The 24,392-nt window shown below is 44.3% G+C and overlaps 1 protein-coding gene across 2 annotated transcripts in view; it reads right to left on the bottom strand.

Annotated features, from left to right (window-relative positions):
• Positions 1 to 1,109: 1,109 nt before the first annotated feature.
• ADPGK (ADP dependent glucokinase) overlaps positions 1,110 to 24,392 on the bottom strand; it is a 32,504-nt gene continuing 9,221 nt past the window's right edge. The window contains exons 3-7 of one of the 2 annotated variants that reach the window (XM_026019056.2): positions 21,865 to 21,927; positions 10,144 to 10,264; positions 5,548 to 5,744; positions 4,867 to 4,965; positions 1,110 to 2,624 (exon numbers count right to left, since the gene is read on the bottom strand). In XM_026019056.2, the coding sequence (XP_025874841.1) occupies positions 2,073 to 2,624; positions 4,867 to 4,965; positions 5,548 to 5,744; positions 10,144 to 10,264; positions 21,865 to 21,927 (1,032 nt within the window). In that variant the 3' untranslated portion in view covers positions 1,110 to 2,072. Of the gene's footprint in view, positions 2,628 to 4,866; positions 4,966 to 5,547; positions 5,745 to 10,143; positions 10,265 to 21,864; positions 21,928 to 24,392 lie in introns of both variants that reach the window. The other variant, XM_026018979.2, reaches the window with a different exon arrangement.

The raw sequence follows: 24,392 nt of genomic DNA, 5'->3' as shown, positions 1-24,392 counted from the left end.
CCTCCCCGGGAGGCGGCGGGGGTGAAACCATTTCAAGCGAAGAGTGAGTGTGCGAACATTGGTAGGGAGGCCCCCGGCTCACCGGCACCCTATCCTGCTCCACGGGATTTCAGCCTTCGTTGTATCACATGGGAAGCTTTGTAGAGCAGTTCGGAGGCTGCGGCCCTGCCTGCGGGTTGTCCGGCCCTGCCAGCTCCCCTCCATGAAGCCTGTCGGGTGACATCCCGTCTTCCTTCCAAAGCCTAGCTGCCTTCTCAAGGGTGGGCCGTTCTGAGGGGCACGACGGCCTAGCTACGCACGTTCGCCAGACACACATAAAGCTTCACGAGCAGGAAGTCACACTTGCCTGATGCGTTGACACTTCGTGTTCCCCACCACACTGATTTAGTGACTAGAAGTACTTCAAGGCCCAGCTTTTGAAAAGCACTGCTCTAAGGCCCCAGTGGTTGCCCTTACTGACGTTCGCTTGGGAGAGCGAACGTGTTGGGACCCCAGGTGGGGGCAGGGCAGCCACAGCTCGAGGCGGAGGAGGGAAAAGTCCCGTGGAAAACACCTCCGGGCTCCGCTCGCAGTCGCAGTCGTTGGGTTCCCAACAGTTTACGTGATAAGAAAACAGAATCTCTTCTCACTTAAGCCTTTCTGATACAAATAGGCTAGACGCTGGGTGTTTAATTTGTAATTGAGCTTGGAGGCAGAGACTGGTGAGGGAGGGGCCAGAAATTTCCTTTATAAGCTACTTGCTTTGACTTTCGAGCTCTAGACTTAGCTCTAGACTTACGCGGTCTTTGAAGGAGTAACGAGGCCTTTCCTTCGGCCCCACAGCTGGGCGAGCCTGCCCCGCTGCCATGTTCAGACTGCTCCTCGAACAACCGAGAAGGCTCATCCTGCTCTTTCAAACCGCGGTTTCGTAACGGCTTGGCTACTTGACACTGTGGTCTTCTCGTCACCTTAAACCAACAGCAGACCTTCAGCTCGGGCTCAGCACGAGGCGAGACCAGCCCCTGAGAGCAGAGCAACACACAGCTTCGTCAGGATCACAGGGATTCCTACTTCATCTGGCTCCGGAGCCGTGGTGGGAGAAACGGAATCAATCACAAGTAGACTGAGGATTCCTGAAATGTAAATTGTTTTTAATAGATTTAAAAGCACACAGAAGTCTCCTTGACTTATAAAAAAATAAATACGTAACGTGTGACCGATTTATTCATGATCCTGGGGCTCTGATGAGGTAAAACTTTTTAATGGATGTGGTGGGTCAACATCAAACAAACATGACCGGTTACACACACAGAAGCATATTCCAGTTGTAAAAGCAAATTCCTTCAAGGATCAGAACGAACAAAGATCAGTCTTCCAGTGTGGAAAGCACGTCCAGGGCCGGGGGATGAGGCGGCCTCTGACCAGCCACCCACCACCTCGGGAGCCGGACAGGAGGGCAGAGCCCAGAGGCCCCCGAGGCCGCCCTGTAGGCGAGCCAGGCTCCCGGCCTCTGCTGTGACAGCGGAGCACAGAGCGACAGTGTTGTCCTTACATGTGGCTCTGTCTTAAGTTTGAGAGAAGACTCAGGTGTGTTCACAAAATATTTTCACTATAACACTGAATGAACATCACGGTCCTGCCCATGAGTGCAGAGCAGAGAGGGAACACGAGACGCTCACGCTGGGCCTCGCGGGAGACGGGGAGGACGGGTGAGTGAGCATGTGCCTCTGCACCTGGCAAAGGGGCAGGGCTTTCTCCAGCTGACGTGCTCTCCAGAGCCACGGCGGGCCTGAAGTACTTGACAACGCTGCGTAAGATGGGGATACGGGGATCAAGTTTTACCCCTCTAACACACAACATTAAAAAAAAAAAAATCCAGTCTCGTTAGTAGATACTTGAATTCTGATTAAAACCTGAAATGTTTCTGTGTAATTGTCAACAGGCTGGAATGTATCTGATACAGTTGAATCTGTTGTTTCTTTGGCTATCTTTCAATTAGATCTAGAAACTGTTTCGACAGCCCTCCTCCTATTTTTCCTGTAACTCTTAAATCGAGTAGCTCTCCTCCAGAAAAACCACCCACAGCCACCTTCCTAGGAGTGAGGGCGGACTTCTGAATAGAAGAGGCCTTCGGCAGAAATGGCATCTCCGAGGCCCACCGTTCGAATGGGATCCTTACACACCAGTACTGGGGTGAAGTGGAAGGAAATTCCCTCCCTGTGCCACTCTGCTACTGGCTCGTTGGGGTTTATTACGATCCTGGCGCCCGCCTCCGAACGGGAAGTCATGAACTCGGGGGGTGCCCGCAGGGACACTCGGCTGGCGTCTATGGCTTCTGTCGCGCAGGCCTGTGTCCCAGCCACACGTGCTCCCGCCGCCACGGCCGCCAGCTGGTTGGCCCAGTGTCCGTCTATGGTTGCCAGAATGTGGTAGACCAGCGTGTGGAAATGGATCCTGGTGAGGTCTGAGGCTCTGCCTTTACTCCTCCCGTGTTCCTTCAAGATCCAGAAGAGGATGTCACTGACCATGCCCACGTCGGGGACGCCGTTCCAGGAAGAGAGAGAGGAGTGAGGTCCAGACGCTGCCTGGCTGAGGAACAACAGCTCCTGTTCGTTCAGCCCCAGGGAAGTCACCGCAGGAAAGACCTGCTAACAGAAACACAACGGAAGTCTCTTTCTGATGGACACGTGGCTCTCAAGAGACCTGAGGACACAGCCAGTGACGACGGTCAGGGAAGGCAGGCACTACGGTGTCTTTCATCCTTCCCACGAGACTCTCTGCCAGGGAAGTGATGGTCACAGGTCACTGCTTTGGCTACACCTCTAATCACACATTCACGATCACTTGGGAGACAAAGGGCAGAGGGGCACCTAGTTCCTATTTCTGTCCATGGTGCCTGGCTTTAGACTTTGCGCGCACAGCAGACGCTCTGCCCACTGGTGGGACAGGGCTCTCTGTTCCAAGGCCCTAGCAACACACAGGGTCACGTGGTGCTGTGGACACAACTCCAAGAAGCAAGGAGAGGCTTAGGGAAGACCGCATTTAGTAGTAACTACAACAGGGTCTGAACAGGAGCCACCGAGCCTGTTTTAGTCTTAAGGGGAGCCACCGCATCTACTGTTTTACAGATACAACGACTGAGGCTCGGAAACGTTGCACAGATACACAGAAAATGAAATAAACATGGCTTTTTTAAAAAGTGGAAAGATAACCTTAGAAGAGAAATTTAAATTAAAAACTATCCTGAGGGACGCCTGGGTGGCTCAGTGATTGTCTGTCTTCAGCTCAGGTCATGACCCCGGGGTCCCAGGATTGAGTCCTGCATTGGGCTCCCTGAAGAAGCCTGCTTCTCCCTCTGCCTGTGTCTCTGCCTCTCTGTGTGTGTGTCTCATGAATAAATAAAATCTTTCAAAAAAAAAAAAAAAACTACACTGAAAAACAAGTGTGAACCCTCACGTAAACCACAGACTGTGGGCAGTGACCGTGTGAGCGCAGGGTTGGGCACTCATGGCAGCAACACTGTGGGCGACACCATGGGCAGCAGGGTGCCGACAGTGGGGGAGGTGGCAGGTGTGTGTCGCGGGGTACATGGGAGCTCACCACATGCTACTCACTTTTGCTATGAACTTGAAACTGCCCTAAAAAGTAAAGTCTATTAAAAGAACCCACAACTAGTCTCATATATTTTTCACTTGGCAGACTGGTCAAAGAATGCCTGCTTCTAACCACGTCCTGGTGGCAAGGATATGAGGAAATAGCACTTGTAAAGAGTTCTAGTGGAGGTGAATGGGACAGCTCTCGCGGAGGGCATGCTGGCGGCATTAAACTCACGAAGACCTTTTCTGCTCTCCCAGCAGCCATACTCCTGCGAATTCATCAGACATACAGAACTGCTCCCGGGGAAATGAAAGTCACATACAAGGTTCTCTGCTGCACCCGTTTGGTTCAGCAAAGGACAGAACCAAGATGCCCACCGAGACGGTGCAGGGGGAGTAGCCTGGGGAACCCACATACTCCCTTTCACTGCCTGGCTGTGCAAAGACAGGATGTGACCCAGTGATGATGGAGAAAAGGCCTCCAAAATCCAATCAGTGAGAAAAAGCAACGTGCACAACTGTCTATATGCGGTGCACCGTGCTATCTTTTGGGATAAAAAGGGACCAAATATTAAGGAAATACTCCCATGTTTGCTTCTATTTGTACAGTGACTCTGGAGCACAAGGACGAAGCCAAGGGTACAGGTGGTAGGAGGGAGACTTCACTGTGTATCTTAGTACTACTGGGGTTGGACCATATGAATGTGTCACCCATTAGAAAAATTAAATAATAATAAAAGGTTACATAACTTGCTTTCATTCATAAAGCCAGAGAGCGGCGAAGCTGGCATTCCAACCCCGGCTCCCAAAGCCTGTCCTCTGAAGCACTGTACTCCCAGGTCTATCTAATCACCTGGGCCGCCCGGAGGCAGGAGTCGGACACCCGGGTGCCTGGTGGTGAGGGAGTAAAGCTCCCCCAAAGTTCCTCTCCTCTGAACTTCTGGAAGTTCAATTTAAAGCAGCTGAACTGGGCTTTCAGTTTTCTCCTTTGTGTCCTACTGCAAAAACCATTCACATCCAACTTCTTTATTCCAGGAGAAACAGGACCCACAAATCCATCAGTTATGCGGACATATTTCCAACCTAGTGGGAGATGCTATTCCAGGATGGCTCTGGTTCCTTATCTGGATTCTCCACAGACCCAGCTCTGAGCAACAGAACATCCACACCTCAGTGAGCCGGCCCCTAGGCCCCAAGAGCTGGCCCCACGGGACAAGGGCACTTCCCTGCAATGCCTCCTGAGGGTGAGGGCTTACCCTCAGAAGGCTGCACACGCTGCCCCTGTGCTTACCTGATGCACGATGCTCCTCATGAGCTCCCTGTTGGTCATACTGGCCAGCTCCAGGTGAACCGGAACACCAGTGGGGATGTCAGAAATGGAGGTCACGACCTGCAGAGAGAAGAGTGCAGTGGTGCCATTAGAAACAGAACTCACGCAGGAGGGAAGAAAGGGTTGAGGCCGAGACGTGGTACCTCTGGTCACTGCCTTTTTTGCATCATCATGAAAGCTCTAAGCCCCAGGGGTCACCGCAGCCTCCAGACAAGGGATGAGGGACGCCCCTCCCGACCAGCACCAAGAGCCGCCCCTGTGGGCTCAGGGAGCAGCCTATTCCCGGGGGCCCAGGCTGAGAAACTGAGGAACCGCAGCACAGCTGGTGTGAAGAGATGACACGCATGACACGCAGGATGCAGACGACACACACCATGGCTGGAGCCACACTCCGCGTCGCACAGGGCACAGAGGCTCAGGCAGGAGGAGGTTCTGACCTGTCCTACCCGAGCTGCCGCCACCCCAGCAGGAGGCGCCGCCCCGCAGCAGGAGGCTGGCGTCAGAGCGGCTGCGGTTAATCGGGGCATCGTCCCGGGGAGGCCAGGACCGAGGACCAGGCAGCATGAGCTGCAGACACCAAGAGAGGGAGAAACAGGGACAGTGCCAGCTGAGATCTGTGAAATTCTGCGACAGTGCTATTACCTCCAAGAGCCTCTTCCTCTGGAGCTCCTTGCTTTGTCCCTCCATCATGTGCAATCCAGAGAGGACCACCAGGTCTGGCTGAAACTCCTCCAGGCTAGACATAAACACTTCCAGCATATTCATGGCCCCGTTGGAGAGGTCGTGGGAGAAGATGAATCGGTTGGCATGGGGAGCTTTTAACAGGCCCCACTCCTCCCCTAGAAAAGCCCAGTTGACACAATGGGAAGAAAAGGAAGAGGCTTTAAGTCTCCTAGCTGTGGGGGCTGGCGGGGGCCTCACTGGAGCCCTGGCTCTGGGCAGACGGGCTTCTGGCTGAGTGGAGGCCAGCCACGATGGCTTAGCCAAGCACGGCGCTGCAGCCAGGAGGATGGCGGTCAGTAAGGAAACCAATCAACCAAAACCCAACCCCAACCCAACAAAACACAGCATGGGCTATCTGTGCCTTTGTCAGGGGCTGGGAAAGTACTCCCAGGAAAGCTCTACTGCCCGCTGAGCTCTCAGATACAGGACGCTCGTGTCCCTTCCTGGTCACAGAACAGTAGCATGACTTCCAAATACCAGCATCCGGTGCACACTGTGCACGTCCCTGTATACAGGACACACTACCTTTCTCGAAGCAACTCCCACCTCAGAGAGGGGCCCCGAGCCCCCTTCATGCAGCTGGGACCTACAGAGGCTAGAATTCCAAGAGTCTTGCTGATGGCAGCCCCTCCGCCCTAACTCCTCCTCTTTGGTGGTTTCCTGGCACTTGATCCAGGAGGTAAGAGCATCTAGCTGCTGTCGTCTCCTCTGAGCAAGCTGCTCTGCAATAATGACTACTCAAGACCAAGTTCAAGTGCTAGTTCCTCCCTAAGTGGCCGCTGACTGCTCCAGCCCGAGGTGCACTCTCACCACTTTGAGCATCCACAGAGATTTCCTTTCACATGGTTTGGTGAATATCATTTTGTTTTGCGCTCTCTCTTCTGTTCTGAACGAGTATTCAAACTTACACCATTACTTAACTTTTCACACATCACGCCACATCTCTCCAAATAGAACCCCAGCTCTTTGAAGGGAACACCGTACGTGTCTAATCCTCGCAGTACTCATCACAGGCCCCTGCGGGAGTGCCCACTCAGCATCTGCTACACTGATCCAAGCAGAGGAGGCCAGATCCACCCTTGGCTGGGTCTTCTGGTCAGGGGAGGAGTTTGGGATCTATGCCCACCCACAGGAGTGACTCTCCCTCCTAGGCTCTGCAGCAAAACCTCCTGGGGAATTGAGTTTTTACATGTGCAGGGGGTGGGACGCACTGCTGGAGATCCTGATGTGCGGGAGGTGGGGGGAGTGGGGGAACCACCCATAAAGACCCCATAGCTGCCAAGCATTCCAGAGGAATGCGCTATGGCTGGGGTCCTAAAGCAGGACCAGCGACACGGGCCTTCCCCAGGCTCACTTGGTGAAGCCTTATAACCGGAGGTTTTATTAAGTGCAGTGCTCTTTCTTCTCCCAACACTTGGCAGAAAATCTTCAAACTCAGTCAGTGCAAGGGCCATCGAGGCTTTGCAACTGCTTAGGGCACTTCCTCCTGCCCCACAGCCAGCACGGTGGTGCTTCCAGAGACTGAGGGGCAAGGATTCACGATGTGGGTTTATATAGCTTTCCCTCCAAGTAAAGGACTCAGCTCATTTACAAAGTTAGAGCTCATACACCGAAACCTAGGTTTTCACTGGTTTCTATCAGTTACTGGACATTCCTTCAGAAAGTCTGTCCCTGAGGCAGACAAACCACAGCAGAGGGTTTCCGCATATTGCAGGCTGATCTGTTAACTGTGGTCAGCACAGGCCTTCCTCCTTCCTGCAACAGGCCTCTTCAAACAGAAGCCCTCCCTCTCCACAGGGAATGTGGGGGTGAGGGCAGGCCTTATTCTGGAGCAAGTGTCAAGGGTGGGAGAGCCCATATTTCCTGTACTTTGAGTTCAGCTTTACTGAATCCATTCCTCGAAAAAACATTTTATATGTGGGTCATTTCTATAAAAATCTATGAAAGCAGAAAAAGACATTTCCTATTTACTAAACCCCAGCACAAGGGTTACGTTGGTCACAATGCCATATTCCTTTAATCCGTGGCCCTCGTCTCATCATTTTTCCAGAGAAAACACACAATCATGGTCCACACAGCTGAGGGCAACACTCCGACCCTGCTCTATCTTCAAAGACTCAAAGCCAGGACGCCTGCCCTGAGAACCCTTTCCTAACTCTGCCAACCCCAGCAGACTCAGGTGCTTCCTCCCCTGGGCCCTCTCAAGGGCGAGGCACACGATTCGGTAATCACCCGCAGGGCCCGCGCCTTCTGTCACCAGCTCCCCCTGCCTCGCCCCTGCACGCAACATGGGAACAAATGGATGAGCAAAGAATAAGCGAACGAGAGTACTGAGGACTTCCATGGCCTGTGACAACAGAGAATACAGGTAGGACTCCAAATCCAACATCTCCCCCACTGACAAGACTCCACAGGAGGGGAGAAATCCACATCAGTATCCTCCTGAGGGCAAGACCGGGGCCTGCCCCTCCCGGGGTGTAGCCTCTGAGAAGCACTGCCTAACTCACCCCAGGGGATGAGAGACATGCAGCACTCAAAGTAATTGAATTTTCTCAGGGAAGAAGAGAGAGGCAAAATAAACAGGCCTCTGCAAAGCAGAAACATGGAGAGAAGCAGAGGGCTGCTCCCTGGCTGTTCCCAAGGACACAGGACAACCGAGCAATCCCAGAGGCGAAACGACTGGAATGCAGACCGGGCAAGCCTGGAGCCTCAACGCCCCCACCCCCCGCCCCATTTTCAGAGCTCAGAAGGTGTTTCTCCGAGCCATCCCTTCTCTCAGTTTACCGTCCTGCCCTTTGGCCACTATGTCAGCAAAACCTACATAGTGGCGTGTGGGTCCCCAGCCCGAAATCTGAAAACAGGCTTCTTTGGGCAAGTCTGGTAGAGGAAAGGGAGGAAACGATTGGGGACAAATCCCCTCTGGGAATTTAGTCATCTAAATTTGTGAGAAGCTGGGGATAGATTTCTGTTAAGACAAATGACCTGATGTTTTCTGCCACCAGACTGAGTTCCCTCTAGAAGCCGGTGAAAATGTAACTTCACAGGAAGTTTAATGGAGGGCCCTGCTTTGTACTAACAAAATAAGGCACACAACAGAAAAACTAAAGTGTGGGGTTTATAAGCCCAAGGATGGAGACAGTCTCCTTTCAGGATAAGCTGTGCCGTCTTCTTCCCTCCACATGTGGCACAACTGTCACATCCAACAGGAAAATCTGGTTGAAGAGAGCAGTCTCTCCTCTTTCCCTGCAGTGACCATGGAAAATGACAGAAACCAGGAACCAGAGAGGTCTCCGGGTCATGATGTGTGCACCTGCAGGGTGCAAGGGAAGGGAACCTGGGACTGGCAGCAGCAGCACCTGCAAGGCACATCTTTAGCTCTTCTAGACCCTTCCAGTCAACAGTCCCATTCATGCCTTTCATGAAGAAGCCCTCAGTACCTGTGAACCTTTACCACAATCTTCAGGCAGGAAGAGTTTCTGAGAAACTCAAAACTTGCATATGATTAAATGTGAACTGTCTACAGCAATCTTTTGTTCATAAAGTTCACAGCTTAGCCCTTCCTAACTTCCTGATTCCAATAAGTACCCGAAAGATAACCAGACACAATTCCTTTCTTGAACATGGAGAAAGCCTAACTTTCGAGAAACACTCTATTTCCTATCTTACGGTAATTACTCTAGGAGGTGAGGTTCTCTTGATCGACTTGGAAGCAGTTCACTGAGCCTATTAAGCCGTGTTTTAAGGGACCAATCAGTCTGTTTAGATATTTGAGTCTTTAACTTGAGTTAATAATGTGTTGAGTCAAAATTTCAAGAGTCTGGAGTTCTGAGCAAAGGAAAGAGACAACAGCAAATACAAAGAATTAGATAAACAGTTAAAATATGTTTAGGTATTTAGGGTTCTCTAAGAATCAGATCTGTAGTCTACGTAACACACAAAATCTTCTGGGAGGGACACCGGTTGGGCCGGATTTGGACTGATGAACACCGGAACAGTATATAATGGGAAATAATATAAGTGTTGTTAAATACAAACCCTTCCACTTACACACCCAAGGGAAAATAAAATGCTTCAAAGGAAGTTTGCCAGGGGCTTGGAATCAATCCCGAGCAGCTTGGAACAGTTGGCCAGAAAAGCCTGGAGCAGAATCCAGCACCATGCTGAACAGATGTTACATGCCCTTCTCTTCCCTTAGTAAGAAAGAAAAACTTTGTACATGTGTGTTTAATAATTTTCATCTTGATTCAAGATGCCAACTTTCCTACAGCCTGATATCTCCAGGGTTCAGATCAGTTCTGTCTGTATATCTCAGAATTTTCTTCAGTGCTCAAATCCTCTCTATTCTCAAGACAATGGCCAGCATCAGCTCAGCAGAACCAGGTCAGGAAACCTTTGGTCAGGCAAGAAAAGGTCCTGCCAATTTACAAAGATAAATTTCTAGCACAGTCACACCTCAGCTGGACAACACACAGTCCCCCGCCTAGTCTCATACCATTACTTACTCATTGCTCTTACCTGCTTGATATTCCAAAATAAGGTGGAACTCATCCATTTCCTGCAACGACTCTGGTGGAACAAATACATTATCATCAAGAAGTTCATGCAGCTTTGGACCAACTGGGCCACAAAGAAGCACCTGGAGACAAGATACAGGAAATCTGTCAGGAGACCCATCATTTTCCCACAGAATCGACAATAACTGAAAAGGTATGTCCAGGCCACTTCTATCCATTTCAACAAGAAACTAGAATTCAAATCTAATTCTGAAAGCTTTTGGTCTGTCATAAAGGGGCTATTACCAGGGCTTGGGCCTCTGGAGAGAATGGCCACCAGAAATGACGGGTTGACTAAAGACTCGAATCACACCTGTTAGATGCCTATGTAGCTGTGGAATCATACACTCTGCAAGTGACGGAATATTTGTCCCCCAACCCCCACATTCTTAGGTTGAAGCCTAATTGCCAATGTGACAGTATTTGGAGATAGGGCTTTTAGGAGGTAATTAAGGTCAGATGAGGTCATATGAGGGAGAAGGGTCCTAATCCAGTAGGATTGGTGGCCTCATAAGAAAAGGAAAAGGGAGAGCGAGATCTCTCTTTCCAACACACCCACTGAAGATAGGCCATGTGAGGACACACCCGAAGGTGACTGCAAATTAGGAAAGAAGCCCTCACCAGAAACTGGACTCTTTTGGGTCCCCGAAGTTGGACTTTCCAGCCTCAAAATTGTGCCAAAATAAATTTTTGTCGTTGAAGCCACCCAGCCGATGGCACTTTGTTGTTATGGCTAACCAAACAAACTAAGACACCCCCTACCCCCATTTTCTTTTCGTTACTCACTCATCCTATGTAGGCAAACAGATATGGGATGTTGTCTGCTCAGAACAGTCATATATGAAAACAATTCTGTCTGAATTTTACATGGTATAGAAAAGAGCCTCACGATCACAGTATGCTCCCTAATCACAGGACCTAATTTGTGGGATCAGGCTCCCCATTATACTCACTGTTATGCAAGCAGGAAAGTCTTCCATAGATAAGAATTAAAGAGCACCTCAATTCACCAAGTTGTGGGGAGGTACTCTCCAGCTTTTCCCAAACCCTTTCTTCGACTCCAACCTGGGTCTCTCCCTGGCTGTTTCTTCTAGAAGTTATTTCACATCTGCTGCTTTTCCTCAGTTCCAAAAAGGTGCTGCTCCTGCCATGCAAGCTCTGGACCCCACTCACAGCCAAGCCAACATGCTCAAAACTACCAAACGAGGGCTTAGACAGGGGTCACTAAGGAAAGTCCTCAGAGATGATCACCACCACTGTGGATTTAATATGCTCCTCCCAGAAGCTTCAAAAGGCATTTTACTTGCTAACTGCTTTTGTACAGCTACCACTTTACTTCTTTTCTCTAATTCCTGGCCAAACTTCACCCTCCAAGATGAGAGAACATGGGCCAAATTTACCACCTGCCCAAAACAACAACAACAAACAGACAAAATATATGAAACGATGGTTTTCAAAACATCTGGACATTTAGCAACAAAGGACAGTGATCCCTAAACAGGAAAGAAACCAAACTCAGTAAGACCTACAAATGCCGCATCAAATTACCCTAAAAGAGTTTCCAGATATTACAAAAATCTGAAAGAGTTCATCAGCAGCAGACTTGCACGATAAGAAATGTTAAAGGAAATCCTTCAGGCAGAAGGAAACTGATGCCAGATGGAAATAAAAATCTAAACAGAGGAATGGGGGAGCACCAGAAATAGTAACTCTGGGTAACTACATATTTAAATCTCTCTAAAAGATAATCAATTGTTTAAAGAGCAATATTAACAACACAGAATGAGGTTTACAATAGACACAGAAGAAAATCATATGACAATAACAATATAACGACCAGAGAAGAGAAATGGAAGCACCTATTCATTATAAAGTACTCAAATTATAAATGAGGTACGATCCCTGACAATAGATTATGATGGCTAAACACATACATGAGAACTCTTAAAACAACCACTAAAATAACAAAGAATTATAGCTAATAAGCCAGAGAAGATAATATGAAAGCACAAAAAATAACTCAAAAAGAATGCAGAAAAAGGAAAAAAAGGAAGAGGTGGGACAAACAGAAAACAAAGACCAAGATGTCAGACTTAATAGTTCACGGATGGGGGAATCCCTGGGTGGCGCAGCGGTTTAGCGCCTGCCTTTGGCCCAGGGCGCGATCCTGGAGTCCCGGGATCGAGTCCCACGTCGGGCTCCCAGTGCATGGAGCCTGCTTCTCCCTCTGCCTGTGTCTCTGCCTCTCTCTCTCTCCGTGACTATCATAAATAAATAAAAATAAAAATAAATAGTTCATGGATGGGCTATCAAATAGCCCATTTTAAGAAATCACAGGATTATTAGAAAGCACTTTGAATTGAATGAAAATAAAACTACAATGTATCAGAATCTGAAATGGCTAAAGAAGTACTTAAGGGGAAATTTATATCACTAAACACCTATATCAGAGAACAAGAAAGTCTCAAATCAATGACCTCAAGTTCTACTTTAAGCTAGAAAAAGAAGAGCAAGTAAACAACATAAAACAAAACTAATGAAATACAAAAGAAAAAAAAAACAACAGAAAATACAATGAAACCTAAAACTCATTATTTACTGAAAAGATCAGTAATACTGATAAACCTCTAAGCAAACTGATCGAGAAAAAAAAATCACAAAGGGAAGTTGCAGAATAGAAAAATCCTGAGCTCACCTCCTCCCACAGAGACGAGGAGGCTTCAACTACATAGAGAGCATCCCTCTCTGAGAACAACCTGAGAGGATTTGGAGAACAACTCTTCCATGTCAAAGACACAAAGAAAAAGACTTAATGAGAAGGACAGAAGGGAGAGAGATACAATCTGGGAACCAAACCCCTGCACGCTGACCATACCTGTGATATTCTTCCTATTTATGGTCAGGTATCTTTTCAGACTACAATGGTATGATAAATGGAAATCCATTCCAAGAAAAAAAAGTGGAAACCAAACACATGGAGGCATAACAATATGCTACTAAACAACCAGAGGGCCAACAAAGAAATAAAAGAAGAAATTAAAAAAGAATACCTTGAGATAAAACAAACAAAAAACACAAAACCTTGAGATGAATGAAAATGGAAACATAGTATTTTAACATCTTTGGGACACAGCAAAAGCAGTTCTAAGAGGGAAGTTTATAATACGGCCTATGTCAAGAAACAAGAAAAACTCAAACAATTTAACCTTGACCTAAAGGAACTAAAAAAAGGATAACAAACAAAACCCAAAGTTAGCAGAAAGGAAATGATACCAAAGATCAGAGCAGAAATAAATGAGCGACTAAAAGATCAGTGAAACTAAGGGTTAGTTCTCTGAAAAGACAAAAATAATATACGCCAGAATTATCAAGAAAAAAAAGGCTCAAATAAAATCAGAAATGAAAAAGAGAAGGCACCACTGACACCACAGAAATACAAAGGATTATGAGACTACTAAGAAAACTATGTGCCAAAAAACTAGAAGAAATGGACAAATTCCTAGAAACGATCTTCCAAGAGTGAAACAGGAAGAAACAAAGTCTAACACAACTGCACCAAAAACCGTAAGATATCTAGGAACAAATCTAACCAAAGAGGTAAAAGATCTGTACTCTGAAAACTACAGAACACCTATGAAAGAAATGGAAATGACACAGAGAAATGGAAAAACATTCCATGGTCATGAACTGGAAGAACCAAAATATTGTTACTGTTACAATGCCTATACTACCCAAAGCAGTCTACACATTTAATGAAATCTTTATCAAAATACTACCAGCATTTTTCACACAGCTAGAACAATCTAAATTTGTATGGAACCATAAAAGATCCCGAATAGCCAAAGCAACCTTGAAAAAGCAAAGTAAGGCTGGAAGCATCACAATTCTAGACTTCAAGGTATTTAACAAAGCTGTAGTGATCAAGACAATATGGTACTGACATAAAAACAGATATGTTTTTAGATCAATGGAAGAGAACAGAAAACCCAGAAATGGACCCACACTGTATGGTCAATTAATCTTCAACATAGCAGGAAAGAATACCCAATGGGAAAAAGACTCTTGGTGTTGGGTAAACTGGACAGCAACATGCAAAAGAATGAAACTGGACTACTCTCTTACACCATACACAAAAATAAATTCAAGTGGATGAAAGACTTAATTGTGACGCTTGAAATCATAAAAATCCTAGAGGAGAACAAAGGCAGCAACCTCTTTGACATCGGCGTAGCAACTTCTTAGATATGTCTCCTGAGGCAAGGGAAACAAAAGCAAAAATGAACTATGGAGACTTCATCAAAATAAAAAAGCTTCTACAGTGAAGGAAATAATCAACAGAGCTAAAATGCAACCTACAGAATGGGAGAAGATATTTACAAATGACATATCTGATAAAGTGTTAGTATCCAAAATCTATAAAGAACTCATCAAACTCAACACACAAAAAACAAATAATATGGTTCAGAAATGGGCAGAAGACATGAATATTTTCCAAAGAAGACATCCAGATAATTAACAGACATGGGCAGCCCGGGTGGCTCAGTGGTTTAGCGCCGCCTTCAGCCCAGGGTGTGATCCTGGAGAGACTCGGGATCCAGTCCTGCATCGGGCTCCCTGCATGGAGCCTGCTCCTTCCCCTGCCTGTGTCTCTGCCTCTGTCTCCGTGTCTCCCATAAATAAATAAATAAATAAAATCTTAAGGGCAGCCTGGGTGGCTCAGTGGTTTAGCGCTGCCTTTAGCCCAGGGCCGGATCCCAGAGACCTGGGATTGAGTCCTACATCGGGCTCCCTGCATGGAGCCTGCTTCTCCCTTTGCCTGTGTCTCTGCCTCTCTCTCTGTGTCTCTCATGAATAAATAAATAAATCTTAAAAAAAATTTAACAGACATATGAAAAGATGTTCAATATCATTCATCAGGGAAATACAACTTAAAACTACAATGAGCTATCACCTCACAACTGTCAGAATGCCTAGAATGAACAATGTCAGGATGCAAGAGAGAAGGGAATTCTCTTACACTGTTGGTGGGAATGCAAACTGATACAGCCACTCTGGAAAACAGTATGGAGGTTCTTCAAAACGTTAAAAATAGAACTACCCTATGACCAAACAATGGCACTACTAGGAATTTACCCAAAGGATACAAAAATACTGATTTAAAGAGACACATGCACCCTGTTTATAGCAGCATTATCGACAATATTTAAATTATGGAAAGAGCCCAAATGTCCATCAGCTGGTAAATGGACAAAGAAGTCGTGGGGGTTGTATGTATCTATACACACAATGGAATATTACTCATCCATAAAAAAAATGAAATCTTGCCGTTTGCAACAATGTGAACGAAGCTAGAGTATATTATACTAAGTGAAATATGTCAGAGAAAGACAAATACCGTATGATTTCACTCATATGTGGAATTTAAGAAATGAAACAGATGAACATAGGGGTAAAAAAAGAGAGAGGTAAATCATAAAACAGACTCTTAACTATAGAGAACAAACTGAGGTTTGCTTGGAGGGAGGTGAGCAGGGGGATGGACTAAATGGGGGATGGGTATTAGGAGGACACTTCTGAGGATTTTGTATGTAAATTTTGTTTTTGTTTTATTTATTCATGAGAGACACAAAGAGAAAGAGAGAGAGAGAGATGCAGAGACACTGGCAGAGGGAGAAGCAGGCTCCATGCAGGGAACCCAACATGGGACTCGATCCTAGGTCTCCAAGGATCACGCCCTGGGCCAAAGGCAGGCACTAAACCGCTGAGCCACCCGGGCTGCCTGTAAATTTTGTATGTAAGTGACAAACTCACAGAATTCTACTACTGAAACTAATATTACATCATATGTTAACTAACCGGAATTGAAAAAGAAAACAGCTAAGAATGATGGATAAAACAAGATTAAAAAAGAAAACAATAAAATTTCAAATGTGCATGTTCTGGCAAGATAGTTAGAAATCCTGACTCTGGGGATGCCTGGGTGGCGCAGCGGTTTGGCGCCTGCCTTTGGCCCAGGGCGCGATCCTGGAGACCTGGGATCGAATCCCACGTCGGGCTCCCGGTACATGGAGCCTGCTTCTCCCTCTGCCTATGTCTCTGTCTCTATCTCTCTCTGTGTGACTATCATAAATAAATAAAAAAATTAAAAAAAAAAAAAAAAAAAGAAAGAAATCCTGACTCTGGAAAATAAGGCAAGAATCTAGACATTAGAAAAAAGAATCGTTCACCACAACCAAGTGGGATTTATTCCAGAGATGCAAGAATGGTTTAATTTCTGCAACCAATCAGAAGACAAAATTAATATAAAAACTTTCAACAAAGTGGGTACATTGGAAACATAACTCACCATAATAAAGGCCATCATATATGACAAACCCACAGCTATCATACTCAATGGATTAGGAACAAAACAAGGATGCATCTCTTGCAACTTTTATTCTAGTACTGGAAGTCCTAGCCATAGCATCAGAGAAGAAAAAGAAATAAAAGGCATGCAGACTGTAAAGGAAGAATTAACACAGTCACTATTTGCAGATGATATAATACTACATATAGAAAACCCTAAAGACTCCACCAAATAACTGTGGGATCTAATAAATGAATTCAGTAAAGTGGCAGTACACAAATACACAAAAATCTGTTGCATTTTTAAACAGTAACTTGCAGAAAAATTATGGGAAAAAATCACACTTATAATTGAATCTAAAAGAATAAAATGTCTAGGAATCAATTTAACCAAGGGGGTGAAGAACCTATACTCTGAAAACTATAAGATATTGATGAAAGAAACCAAAGAAGACATGAATAAATGCAAAGATTAATATCATTAAAATGCCCATACTACCCAAAGCAATCTACAGATTCAATTCAATCCCTATTTGCTATACCAATAACATGTTTTCACAGAACTTGAACAAATAATACTAAAATTTATATAGAACCAGAAAAGACCCGAATAGCTAAAAGCTGGAAAATCACACTCCCAGATTTCAGGCTATACTACACAATACTATAATAATCAAAACAGTATGGTACTGGCATAAAAAAGATCAATGGAACAAAATAGAGAGCCCAGAAATAAACCCATGATTACATGGTCAATTAATATATGACAAAGGAAGCAAGAATATAATACAATGGGGAGAAAACAGTTTCTTCAACAAATTAGTTGGGAAAACTTGACATTTACATGCAAAAGAATGGAACCGGGCCACTTTCTTACATCATATACAAAAGTAAACTCAAAATGGATGCTCAACATCACTAATCATCAGGGAAATGCAACACAAGTCAAAACCATGAGAGATCACCTCATACCTTTCAGAATAGCCAGTATCAAAAAGATAAGAAATATCAAGTGTTGACAAGCATATAAAGAGACTGATGTACACCACTGACAGGAATGTAAATTAGTACAGCCACTGTGGAAAACAGTACAGGACAGTTCCTCAAAAAGTTAAAAATAGAAATACCATACGATCCAGCATATCTACTTCTGGGTATGAAACCACTAATTCTAAAAGATATATTTATGGGGTGCCTGGGTAGCTCAGTTGGTTAAGCATCCAACTCTTGATTTTAGCTCAGGTCTTTTTTTTTTTTTTTAAGGTTTTATTTATTTATTTATGAGAGACACACACAGAGAGAGACAAAGAGGCAGAGGGAGAAGCAGGCTCCATGCAGGGAGCCCGATGTGGGACTCGATCCCAGGACTCCAGAATCACACCCTGGGCCAAAGGCAGGTGTTCAACCGCTGAGCCACTTAGGTGTCCCTTAGCTCAGGTCCTGATCTCAGGGACATGAGTTCAAGTCTGGAGTTGGGCTCCATGCTGGTCATGAAGTCTACTTAAAAAAAAAAAAAAGAAAAAAAAAAGGTTTATGTACCCCTATGTTCACTGTAGCATTATTTACAATAGCCAAAAGATATGGAAGCAATCTAATAACCATTGATAGATGAATGGTTAAAGATTTGGGACGGACACACACACACACACACACACACACACACACACACGATAAAATATTACTCAGTCATGAAAAAGAATGATACCTTGCCATTTGCAACAACATGGACGGACCTACAGGACATTATGCTAGTGAACAAGTCAGAGGAACAAATACCACATGATTTTACTCCTATGTGGAAACTAAAAAAGCAAAACATATGAACAAACAAAAGTCCTAAATACAGAGAACAAACTCATGGTTGCCAGAAGGAAGGGTGTAGGGGATAGGTAAAATTGGTAAAGGGGATCAAAGGGTACAAACTTCCAGTTGAAAATAAGTCACAGGGATTGAAAACATAGGAAATATAGTAGAAAATATTTTAATATCTTTGTATAGTGCCAGATGATTATACTTATCACGGCAATCATTCTGTAATGTATGTAAATGTCTAATCACTACCTTGTACGTCTGAAAGCAATATTGTTTGTCAACTGTCCTTCAATTAAAGAAAGAAAACCAAGATGAACTTCCCAGGAAAAAAACAACCCCAATTATTAATATCAATAGTGAGTGAGTTAACATCACTACAGAGTCTACTGATCTTAAAAAGGATAAGAAAATATTACAATTAATTTTATGCCAATAAATTCAACAACTTAGATGAAATGGACAAATTCCTTGAAAGATGAAACTATTAGAGCCTACTCAAAAAATACAAAATCTGAATTTCTCCAGATCTATTAAAGAAATCAAATTTGTTGTTAAAAACCTTCCCACATCAAAAACTGCAGGCCTAGAGGGTTTCACTGGTGAATTCTACAAACATTTACGAAAAGTATCATACCAATTCTACATAAACTCTTTTTAAAAAATACTGACATATTTCCCAACTCATTCTGTAAGGTCAGTATTACCCTGATACCAAAGCCAGGCAGATATACAAGAAAAATACAGACCAGCATCCCCCACGGAAACTGATGCAAATTTTTAAAGCAAAATTTTAGTAAACTGAATCCACCAATATATGAAAAGGAAAATATATCAAAACCAAGTGTGGTTTATCCTAAGGATACAAGGTTAGTTTAACATTTGAAAACCAATGTAATTACAACATATCAAACTAAAAAGTGAAAACCCTTCATTTGACAAAACCCAACATCTATTCCTAATCTTCGCTAAATAACATAAAAACATTTTTTTATAGGCACTCTTTCCCCCTGAAATCTAGTTTCTAGTCCGCTAAATCTGCCTTTGCTATATTCACCAGGGTCGACTTCTGAGATACAATATAGCATGGCCATTAAAAGTGTGGACTCTGAGCTCTACTCCTTACTAGGTATATGACCTTGAACAGTTCTAACTTCTCTCGTGCCTCATTTTTCCTATCTACAAAATGAGGATAATAATAGACTTCTCTTATAGGGCATTATAAGATTAAATACATTAACAATATGCAAACCACTTAAAACAGTGCCTGACGTATGGTAAGAGTTATGTAAGTTTTTTATTTTTATTATTTTTATTATTATGTTTGGAAAATATCTAGTCCTTAATCTCTGGTTGTTCTCAGATAATCACTCTGTCCATGTAGAGAAGCATTTCAGCAGATTAAACTAATAGAGCAGTATGGGGTGGCGAGGCCATGGCACAGCTGAAGTTTGAATCCTGGCTCAATCATTTCCTGGCTATGTGTCCTGGGGCACACTACTTAACCTCTCTGGACCTCTTTACTCGTGTTTAAAAGGGTGATAATAGGGGCAGCCCCGGTGGCGCAGTGGTTTAGCGCTGCCTGCAGCCCAGGGCGTGATTCCGGAGACCTGGGATTGAGTCCTACATCGGGCTCTCTGTGTGGTGCCTGCTTTTCCCTCTGCCTGTGTCTCTGCCTCTCTTTGTCTCTATGAATAAATAAATAAAATCTTAAAAAAAAAAATAAAATAAAATAAAGTAAAAGGGTGCTAATACCTTACTTCTTCAGATTGTCGAAAGGATTGTGTAGATATCCCTTTTCTTTCCTCAAATTCCTACAAAGGCCGGACTTATTTTACCAGCATGCCTTCCAACTGGACTGGCTATAGGCCCAGCCTTTTAAGAAACCAACAGCAAATGCTGGCCTCTGAAGAGGTCAATATTGAAAGGTAAATCTTATATTCACCTAGGACTTCTAGGGTGTTGTCCTCTCAGAGGCCAGAATTACCTCTCAGGGTCATGAGAATGGCCTTTTGGGGACCAGGATTCTGATGGCAAGAGCCTGGGCTCCAATGAGCTTCAAACTGATCTTCTCTCCTATCCATTTAGCAGTGGTATTTCTGAAAGTCAGCCCTGAATTTCTAATTTCTACTTGGGAGTTAATTACCACCTATAAAGACAGTGGCTGCAAAAAAAAATCTCTATTTTCCACCCTAATATCTCATGAAAACTTTAATTCTTATTAAAATGCCAACATTCATACTTTAATATACTTTCTACACCTATGCACATCCATCTCTTGGATGTACAGTGTGGCTCCTTATGTGTTTTTTCCCTTAAACAGCTGATTATCTGTATTTCAGGGTATCTGTAGGGTTTTGATTCTGTGTCCCTGACCCGTATTTTTATTTTCAGGCTGGTTCCCTCAAACCTGAGGACCATTCATGGTTTCCCCCATCTGTTACCAGTAGCCACATCTATTCTGCAGTTCTCAAGTTTGTTTACTCTGGAATCATCTTTGTCAAGCCTATCTTCTTTGTCCTCACATACGGTCTAGCACCAAGTGATTTCTATTTATTTATTTAGTTAGTTAGTTATTATTTATTATTATTATTTATTTATTTATTTATTTATTTATTTTGAGAGAGAGAGAGAGCAAGAGGAGACTGCACACACACAGGAGGGAAGGGGGAGAGGGGGAGAGAGAATCTAAGCAGGCTCCACACCCAGCATGGAGCCCAACGTGGGGCTCAATCCTATGACCCTGAGATCATGACCTAAGTGGAAACTGAGTCAAAACGCTCAACCGACTGAGCCACCTAATAACACCTCAAGTGAGTCCATTTTTAGTAGGCTTTAGATACATGTTTCTCCCCTTCTGGCTGCTCTAATCCAAACCTTAATCATTTTACAGTTGGACTCCTTGCTGGCCTCCTCCCCTCAGACCTACTTAACTCATAGCAGAGGACCTTCTTAGTCACATGTCATTTTGAACATAGCAGTCATTTTCAATTCCGTTTAAACCAAATGATTTAAGACTTGAAGACACCGCTCTACTGACCTCTATCTAGAGGCCTTCATTTCCAACACTCTGGATTCAGGCTCATCAACACAGCCAAGTATGTTTTTTCCCATCACTGTGTGTTCCCCAGTCCTGGGTACTGATTCCAGAGCCCAAAGCCTCTTAACCATCATGTGATAAAGTATTTAAGAATGTGGGCACTAGAGTCCTAGGTTAGAATAGTTCCATTTCTGATTAGTTGTGACCCTCTATGATTTAAGCTCCATGTGGAGTACCAACCACAGCACCAACTAGCCTCAGCTGTTGCTAGAACTGAGATTATCTATGTAAAGCACCATCCAGCACACAGTAAGCACTAAAGAAGCATTAGCTATTATTCCGGTCTCACTATTACTATACTGGCTCCTAACAAGAGACCTAAGGTCTGGAACATACTAGGTGGTCCATAAGATGAATATTCGTTCTTGCTCCTAAAATTATTGAAACACTAGTGAAAGATACAGGTTTTAATTTGGGAATTTGACCTACCTTTAACTCTGAGTTGGCTGCAAATTTCTGTCCAATTAAAGCTGCATTTCCTCCTACATAGTGCTGTAAGATAGTTCAAGGTTATTAGACAGTATTTTAGCAAACCATGTTACCCAAGCTTAGCAATTTTTTAGTTAGCAATATATTTAGTTATTTTAGTTATGAATTTATAGTCTTTTTTTCCAAAAAAAATTTGTGGCTGGTTTACAACAATGACACATAGATGAGGTTAATAAAATTGTTAACCTCCTAGGTTAACAATGAATTATAAGCAGAGGTGAAAAAAACCAAATACACGAACCATGAAAATTAGTCTAACAGTCTTAACTGTAGATCAAACCTGGCCTTGAGCTTCCAGGAAGCCAGGACAGATAAAGGAAACATGAAAAACGTGGGCAGATCTTATCTTCTATGCCACAGTCCTACTAAAATGAGTGTATGACTGAGTCACTGTCCTCCTAAAAATCATTCAATCAATACCACAATGAACTAAAATCCAACTCAAAAGTGAGGCACATAGGCCTTTCCTTATCTCCCCTCCCTTCTACCCTCCTCTCCTGTGCTTCCCTCCCACACCATGCTGGCAGCTCTCTGAGCCTGCCTTTCTCTTTGTGCTTTTAGCACATGCTATTCCTCTGCTCAGGATGCCTGTCTTTTCTCACACACTGGAAAATCCCCAATTACTTCTCAAAAATCAGTTGCACTCACCTCTTCTGCCAGGCTTGCTGTCCCCTTACCTCACTGCCACCTCAGCCTCTACAGCGCCCCTCCCAGACAGGAATACAGATCCCCTGCTACCCCTATACCAAACCTCCGCTAGAGTCCTACCCACTTGGGCTACTGTCATCAGGGTGCAAGACTAGCTCCCTCAGGACAGGACCGGTTGTCTTCTTATAGTAAACGTTGTTTAAATCTAGCAATGTTTGTTGCTAGATTTCGAGAAAGAGGTGTCAGAAAATATAAAGGGTTTCCTGGGAGCAAGTCTAAGGGTAAAGGGCCCTAACATAGAATAATATTTCCTAAGTACCACCTCTCTCAGCTGCAGACCTGGTCCTTGAGAGAGAGATGACTCAAGGCTGGTATTCCATGTTGCTGACTAAGGATGGATCCATGTGCTCTGGACACCTGACAAGCAGGAGATAAGGCTGATGCTCTACTGTGAAAACTGAGAAGCCTAATCAAGACTCCTACCCGGATGGCATGCCAGCACCTCACCTTCCAGTCCTTGGCAGTATGGAGAGGCAGAGACTAAACAATTCAGTTCTAGATTCTAGACCTTGCTTTCATCCTAAGCTTTGTGTTCACCAAAGTCCAGATTCAGGTAAACAGTTACAGCTTTCTATAGGTAAATTTAAAGCTTTCTGTGATATATAGGCTAAAATTTGGTCTTTTCATGTTAGCATGAATTTTTATTTGCCCATGATGGCCAGAAGAATTTACTAAAAATCTTGGGGGAAAATATTAAGATTCTATGAAGTGGATTTTAAATTTTTCATGTACTAGTTTTTTTTTTAAGATTTTATTTATTTATTCATGACAGACACAGGGAGAGAGAGAGAGAAACAGAGTCACAGGTAAAGGGAGAAGCAGGCTCCATGCAGGGAGCCCCATGTGGGACTCGATCCCGGGACCCCAGGATCACACCTGGGCTGAAGGCCGCGCTAAACCATTGAGCCACCCAGGCTGCCCTCATGTAATAGTTATTAATGACTGTTTTATGAATCTGCTTATGGTTTAAGGGAGTTTGAAAAAACACCAAGTGAAGTGTCACCCTGGAGGAAGGTAAGGAAGTACATTTTAGGACTCATAATTTTAAGAAATAACTTGGACAATCAAAAAAGCTGGGTGAAGTTTTTATACAAAAAAACTTTTTTTTTTTGCATTATGAAACAAAAGGCAGGATCAAGGCAGAAAAGAATAGAAACTGAATTAGTGGTTCAAATACTATGACCATAAAGACTTTTTGCAGCAACTAGTCATCATGTTAGAACTACCCAGATTCTTTCATAAGAGATCAGAATCTCAGTGAGCTCAGCTATAAAAATGATTGCAGCTGACATCTTAAAAGCCTGTTGTCTGCTTTACAAACTCAGCTGGGTAACGCCCGTGCCTACTTCTAATGTTCAAATGGGAAGCTTCAAAAGAAAAAAGAACTTTAAAACCTTAAATGTTCTCAAAATAAAAGTGGTCATAAAGGATGGCCTGTGAAAGGTACCAATTAAAAATAGCATTAAAAGAACTCCCCGAGTGGAATGCCTGGGTGGCTCAATGGTTGAGCACCTGCCTTCGGCCCAGGGTGTGATCCTGGAGTCCCAGGACTTGCATCTGGCTTCCCGTGGGGAGCCTGCTTCTCCCTCTGCCTATGTCTCTGCCTCTTTCTCTAAGTCTCGAATGAATGAATGAATGAATGAATGAATGAATAAAACCAAAAAAACCCAGGAACTCTCTAGCAAGAATCACATCCAGACTGAGAAGACTAGCTAAAGCAAGGATTTAGGTGAGTAAAAAGAACTGAGGGGTAGAGGGAT

The sequence above is a fragment of the Vulpes vulpes genome, unplaced genomic scaffold, assembly GCF_048418805.1.
Source record: "Vulpes vulpes isolate BD-2025 unplaced genomic scaffold, VulVul3 u000000678, whole genome shotgun sequence".
Classification (NCBI taxonomy): Eukaryota; Metazoa; Chordata; class Mammalia; order Carnivora; family Canidae; genus Vulpes; species Vulpes vulpes.
The sequence above is the reverse complement of the archived record's forward strand: the minus strand, read 5'-3'. Positions and strand labels throughout refer to the sequence as shown.